The sequence below is a fragment of the Herpailurus yagouaroundi genome, unplaced genomic scaffold (assembly GCF_014898765.1).
Source record: "Herpailurus yagouaroundi ecotype Mexico unplaced genomic scaffold, PumYag 188, whole genome shotgun sequence".
NCBI lineage: Eukaryota > Metazoa > Chordata > Mammalia > Carnivora > Felidae > Herpailurus > Herpailurus yagouaroundi.
In genome coordinates, this window is record NW_024412419.1 from 8,101,579 (window position 1) to 8,108,196 (window position 6,618).

Below are 6,618 nucleotides of genomic sequence, written 5' to 3' on the forward strand. Positions count from 1 at the left end.
CGTTTCCACGAACGCCGCCTGGAGCTGTCCCCGTCCTGTCCCCGTGGAGGGGAGGTCCTGACTGGGGCCAGGCAGGGGCGGGGGGGATGTGGGCACCGGCTCCGTCCCTGGAATATGGGGCCTGAAGACCTTAACACCCCGGTCCCATCTCGAGTCCGACCAGCACACAATCCCGGAGGGTGGGCCGGCCTTGCCGGCCTCCCTGTGCTTTTCAGGCGATGCGAGTTATTTGTTCGTTGTGATGCATGTTTGCCGAAAGATTAATAAATCATTTCTGTGCCTTTAGCAAACTTCCTGTGTTGCTCTTAAAAAGGGATCATCCACCTTCCCGGACCACAAGGTTCAGGTAACCCCGCTAGGGAACCCCGATAGGCCCGCTGCGGGGCAGACGGACAGAGAGAGAGAGAGTGAGGGCGAGGGAGAGGTAAGCAGCACCCGGGAGCCCTGGGCTTCCCCCGCTCGCATGTCCTCGCCAGTGCAGGCCGTCTTCTGAGAAAACAAAGCCTTGCGTTTTCTGTTACCGAAGGTGGCTTTTGAGGGCTCAAATCAAGGAGCCCAGCATCAAACGCCTTTCCTCCTCATCCGGGGGGCCTCCTTGGAGCTGCCCCCCGCCCCCGGCAGTGGATGGTGCTTGCTGGCCAGGGTGCCCCCCGCCCTGTCTGGAGGTGGCTGGAGCTGGTGACGGGGACAGGTGCTGGTGGTCGGGCGGCTCGGCTCTCCTCCCCTGGCTGCCCTGGCTGGACCCACCCCTGACCTTGGTGGGCACTTGGAGGTGCCTTTGCTCCAAGACTCGAGGCTCCCTCCCCCCGAGTAGCGGCCACAGCGGCATTAGTGGCCAGCTGTCGTGGCCGAGTGAGGCGGGCTCCTCGGAGGGCCCCCTGGAAGCGGCGGCTGGTGGATGACGCCAGGACCCCGGGGCAGCGCCTCCCTGGGAGGCGGGCCCCTTCGCAGCACAGCGTCAGAGGGAAGCCTGCGGGCTGCCTGCTGACAGCCCTGAGGTCAGGGGCTGCCCAGCCCCTGCAGCCCGGTCTGCGGTGGCCCCGCGCATGCGCCGGGTGGCTGGCCCGTGGCGCTTCCCCGGGCCCCACCCCGCCCCCCGGGGCGGCCCGGCAGATGTGGGACCCTCGTCCAACCACCTCGCTGCTTCCGCTGGCCGCCGGGCATTTCTTCGCCGCTCGGGGCTTGCTCTGTCAAAACCCACGTCCTCCTCGGCCTCCGTGGGCGGAGCGGCCAGCGGGCGTCACCGGCTCTCCTGTCTCTGCAGGGCCCGCTGCTGCGCTGGCTCAAGGTGAACTTCAGCGAAGCCTTCATTGCCTGGATCCACATCAAGGCCCTGAGGGTGTTTGTGGAGTCCGTGCTCAGGTGCGTGGAGGAGGCGCCCAGCCCGGGGTGGGGCAGCGAGCTCTGGGGGCCCCCTGGGCTGCCCCTTCCGCCTGCCCCTTCCGCGCCCCCCACCCCCACCCCCAGTCTCCTCTGGAACCTGCCGGGCCCTCCCGTCCTCTCCGCGCGCTCCTCCTGGCTCTTGGCAACATGTTTAGGATCTCCTGAGTCACACGAGCCTTCCCTCAGCCCTGCGGGCCCTGCTGTCCTGTGCTCCGCGTCCCGTTCCTGCCAGACTCTCGGCGGCAGGCTCCGCCCCGCCCCGTGCACCTGCCGGGGCCTGGCGACTCCTAGAGGAAACACCAGCACAGCACGGTCTCAGTCCTTGACCTCTGAGCCCAAGGCGGCACAAAAAAACGAAAGCCCTGAACCAAACCGAATTGACGACAACAAAAATTTGGCCTTGTTTGTTTTTTTCACTAAAGCGAAAACAATTTCCGTGGGAGATTTGGGAACTGTAGGTAAGCACGACCAATGAATAAAAAAATCACCTGTAATTTTAACGCCGGGAGAAAACTCTGCTGGCTAGTGTGCAGGTGTGAACCTTAGGAGTTTTTGTTCCTTTGTGTTTTGCTTTTTTTTTTTTTATTCTAGTTTACAGATATGCATTTTTTTTTTTACTAAATTTTTGCAAAAATGGAATCAAGCAGTATTTTTTAAAGCCTGTTTTTCTGCCACGTTTTGAACATGGGCAGTGACATGAGCTATGTGGGGAGGGGGGATCTTGGTAGCATCACACACGGCTGGCTGTACCCTTTTTCTGGAAGCTTCCACCCCTGCTTCTTGGCCCCCTCTGGCCCTCTGACCCTCTGGAGTGCTCTCCCCCGCCCCTCCCCCGCCCGCCACGCGGGGGGGCTCCCCCCCCCCCCCCCCCCCCCCCCAGGGGGGGGGCCCCCCCCCCCCCATCCCTTCCCAGCCATCCACCTGGAGGCCTGTTCCGTACTTTCCCTTTCGAGTCTGTGCCTCCTACCTCGTCCTGTCCGCCTCTCAACTCACACGGGCTTCCCCTGGACATCTGGCTCATCTTCCTTCCCTACCCCTTCCCCTGGCTGCCCCGTCCATGCCCGTGGGCTCACGTCTTTCCTGTTTCCAGATCCCAAGCCTCAGGGCGGGCTCAGATGCCTCTGCTCCCTCACCCTCGCCTCCTACGCCCACTCCTGCACCCCACGACGCTTCTGGTGGGCCCCCTGGCTTGCCCCTGCTTTCTCTCTTCCCTCCGTCCCGGCCTCGCCTGGCCGGGCCAGCTCTTGCCACGGGCTCTCACTTGGTTCTGTGCCTCCGGTTCATCCTCCACGCGGCTGCCAGTGTGGTTTTGTCCAAGCACAATATGGCGGCTGCCAGGATCCGACCGTGGCTCCTCTCGTGGCCATCCACCCCCACCCATCTCAGAGGCCTGGAGTGGCGTGGATTGTGGCATTGGGCCGCGGGGCGTAGACGAGCAAACCTGGAGTGTGCCAGCCACCTGTGGTGTAGACGGGGCCCGAGACTGACCCTGCTGGCCTCGAAAATCAGTGGTTCTCAGGCTCACTACAGTGCGGATGCCCGTTTGCTCGAGAGAGGTAGAGATGGATGTCCTTAAGTTGGATGAAACAGGATTTCTCCTAAAAGTATACGTAAAAGTAATTCTTTACAAGACTCTCAATGTAGGATTTTTTTTTTTTTTTTTTTTTACTGTGTCTGTATTTTTCCGGAATACGGTTGTATACATGAGCGCTGTTTGAAAAATTCAAGTTCAGAAATACATACTGTGGAAACAGTTCCCAGTCCCCACTGCCCATAGATAATCACGGTTAATGGTTTCGAGACTCTTCTTTCTCCCCCACATGGGATCGTTTAGCGTCCTGTGGCTTGCTGTCTTCATCTGCTCTGAATCAGTCTCTTCAGCACGGGTGAAGCTACCTGATCCTTTTTTAATGGCTTTTTCATATTCTATCCTGTGGACAGAGCGTAATCCGGGCAAACAGAGGCTGAACACGTTTGCTGGGGCACACAGACGGTGAAGTTCACCTGCTTGCCTGTTCCTTTGACCCCCTGTTGGTCTTTGCCCCGCCCCCCCCCCCCAGTTGGCTCCTGGCCGCTGTCTCTGTCTCCCTCTTCTCCGAGCTGTTTTGTACTTCCCGCCTGGGGGGAGGGAGGGGCCGACGCGCTCTCTGCCTGTCACCCTGCTCAGAGTGGGACAGATGTGAAATGGACATCTTCCAGACACTTCCAGATGTGAAATGTTCATGGACTTCATAAAGTCAAAGTGAAGTAGACTCAGCCCTCAGTTGAGGGAGAGCTGGTTGACCCTCAGGGCGCAGTGAACCGGGGGCAGCCGGGCGCAGAGTGGAGGGGCCAGCCAGGAAGCTAGTCAGTCTGGATCTCGGTGGGGAACAGAGGTTACGGAATCCTGACGGCGGCTGTGTGGCCTCGATCGTCTAGGGAGAGCCCTGCAGAGGGAAGGTACTGAAAGGGCACCTCGGGGAACCCCAATATTTAGAGTGGAGGAGAGAAGCCCATGAGGAAGTCAGGCAGGAGGAGGGAGTGGCTGACGAGTCAAAGGGAGGAGAAGCTTAAGGATTTAGGTGTCCCCGTGAAAGGGTCATGAGGTCATCGGTGGGACAAGCTCGAGTGTGGTGGCCGGATGACTGGGTGACATGGGACACTGGGCACTCTCAAGTTTGGAACGAGAGCCCAAGGGGGCTGAGGGCGTTTCTTACAAAGGAGGGCAGGATGGCGAGATGTTACGGGGAAAGGGACAGCGGTAGACGATGCTGGCGCCCCTGTGGCACAGAGGTCTCGGTGTGGAGGCCTCATGTCAGGGCTCCCCGCCGGGTGACCTCGGCGGTCAGGGAGGAGGAGGGTCCTCTACTGAGCGGAGCAAGAAGGAGCAGCGTGGGGGTGGCCTTGTGGAGAATGAGCGCTGACCGGGCTGTTCTGCAAGGCGTGTTCTGAGCAGAATAGAGGTGTTCATTGACATGGATCCAGAGGGAGGGTCAGCAGGGAAAGGGCTAGAAGGATCTGGGAAGAACGTGGGAAGCCCCAAAGTCGAGAGAGTGGGCTGAGAAAGGGGCCCAGGGCTTGGAGGCTTGATGGGGGGGGGGGGGGGGGGACGAGGAGCAGTCAGTCAACAGTCACGAAGCGTTGGAGTGCCCGCCGCCCTCCAGGTCTGGGGACACAGTAGACTGTGCACAAAACAGACCCGTGCCTCTGCCCCGATGGGAGCTCGCGGGCTGGGAAAGACAGGACAGCTGGGACACAGGGGTCCTCGTTCGGGAGGGTAAGCGAGCTCCCAGGGAACCTGCAATGACTGGCGGAACGACCGGGTCGGACGACAGCGCGCGGTGGCACCATGGTCTGGGAGCTGGAATGCGCGTCCTTAACGTACGTGTTGCCTGAGGTGTGTGGTCAGCAGGTGGAGACAGCGGTGTCGGTGAGGCCGAGGGTGTGGAGTGGGTTTCTGGAAAGCACTGGGAGTTGCGGGAGGGAGTCAGGAGGGGGGCTGCTCGCTCAGGTAAGATGGCCGCGGCCCCTCCGCTCACTCCCCCGGGGGGTACCGGAGCTTTGTGGTAAGAGGGGACACGGAGATGAGGCCATCGGCTGGGCCATCCCCCTCGCCCGTGACCCAGCCCACGCGCCGCCACCCGTCTGCACCCGCCAGCTTCTCTGGCTCTTGCCTCCTGGAAAGACCATTTAGGCGGGGCTCGGACATCGGGGTCCTGCCAGCCCAGCATCCCGGAAACGCACAGGACTGAGCAGGTGTTAGGCTCGGTGTGTGGCGAAGGCAGCGGCACGCGTGGGCACGGCCTCCTTCACGTACACTTTGCGTCCTGCCCGCAGATCCAGCAGACCTCCGTGTTTTAGTGCACGCCGCACCGTTATCCAGAAATGGCCGGTTAGCCTGTTCTGGCACATTCCCCTCCAGAAAAATCCAGTCACCAGTCTCACCTCTGACCCTAAATATTTCATTCCACTGAGTTTTACTGTCTTCAGCGGGGTCAGCTGAAGCTTTTTTCTTCTTACTGGCACCGCCTGTTTCTTGTCAGGGTTGTTTTCCCCGTTTCCATCTGGGGTAACTTATGCGCACATTTTGTCTGTCTGGGAAGGTACGGACTTCCAGTGAATTTCCAGGCGGTGCTCCTCCAGCCTCACAAGAAGTCCTCCACCAAACGTTTAAGAGAGGTTCTGAACTCTGTCTTCAGACATCTGGATCAAGTAGCGGCGGCAAGCGTGTTGGATGTAGGTATACGATCCAGAAGCGGCTGGGGTTCTGTGCTAAGGTCAGCCTCCCCACCTGGGAACTTGCCAGATCCCGAAACTGCCTGTTACGAAGATGTACGTTTCACAAATGCGAAAGTGTAACAAGGAAGAGGCTGTGTGTGTGTGTGTGTGTGTGTGCGCGCGCGCGTGTGTGTGCACGCGTGTGCGTGGCGAGGGTGCGCTGCGCGGGGCAGAAGATACCGTCACGGCCCGGAGAGCCTCCTCAAAAACATAAAGACGGGACAGCGAACTGCCTTCTGCACCTAGAGCGACAGCGCCGCGTCCTCTTTTGCAGGCGTCTGTGGACATCCCGGGACTGCAGCTCGGCAACCAAGACTACTTTCCTTATGTCTATTTCCACATCGACCTCAGCCTGCTCGACTAGGAGCCGCTGGCCCCACGAGCCTTCCCGTCCGTGCAGACTCCGCAGACGCCGCTCTTTCCCTCGGCCGCGGAACCCCACGGAACTTAGAGTTTGAGAGAAATTGCTCACAAAAGTTAGTTACGGTTGTATTTATTTTTTTTTAAGTTACAATAAAGAAATGCCCCGTCCTTTGAATGGTCTTTTATGTTCGAACGTAATTCAAAGCCTCACTTTACATAAATGGGGACTGCCTAGAAATTGGTCACCTGCTGTTTTAATTTTGTGTCTTAACGGATCTCTTGGGACGGCTTGGGAAGAACATTAAAAATCTTGAGCTGACCGTATAACCAGCTAAATTTCCTAAGTCAGCGGGGATGGCCCAAAGACAAAATGTTGGGCACGAAATGTTCTCAACGGACAACCCACTGTTTTTCATCCTTCTTTCCATAAACTCGCCTTACGTTTCACATTCCACGGATGGCACCTGGCCTTGCGGGACACACGTAAAAATCCGTATTGTGGCAGGCGTCCAGATGGTGTCCTTGGAATCACAAATATTTTATAGGGAGGAAAGACATCAGGGTCATCCCTTCATGGTATCAATTTACTGGCTAAATTTACTGAATTTATGATGT

At 58.7% G+C, this 6,618-nt stretch overlaps 1 protein-coding gene across 16 annotated transcripts in view; it reads left to right on the top strand.

Annotated features, from left to right (window-relative positions):
* Positions 1 to 6,618, top strand: part of ATP6V1C2 (ATPase H+ transporting V1 subunit C2) — a 61,225-nt gene that overhangs the window by 46,567 nt on the left and 8,040 nt on the right. For 7 of the 16 annotated variants that reach the window (XM_040496062.1, XM_040496060.1, XM_040496061.1 and 4 more), the window contains 4 exons: positions 287 to 424; positions 1,265 to 1,362; positions 5,466 to 5,602; positions 5,915 to 6,172. In XM_040496062.1, the coding sequence (XP_040351996.1) occupies positions 287 to 424; positions 1,265 to 1,362; positions 5,466 to 5,602; positions 5,915 to 6,147 (606 nt within the window). In that variant the 3' untranslated portion in view covers positions 6,148 to 6,172. The other 9 variants (XM_040496064.1, XM_040496065.1, XM_040496075.1 and 6 more) reach the window with 8 other exon arrangements.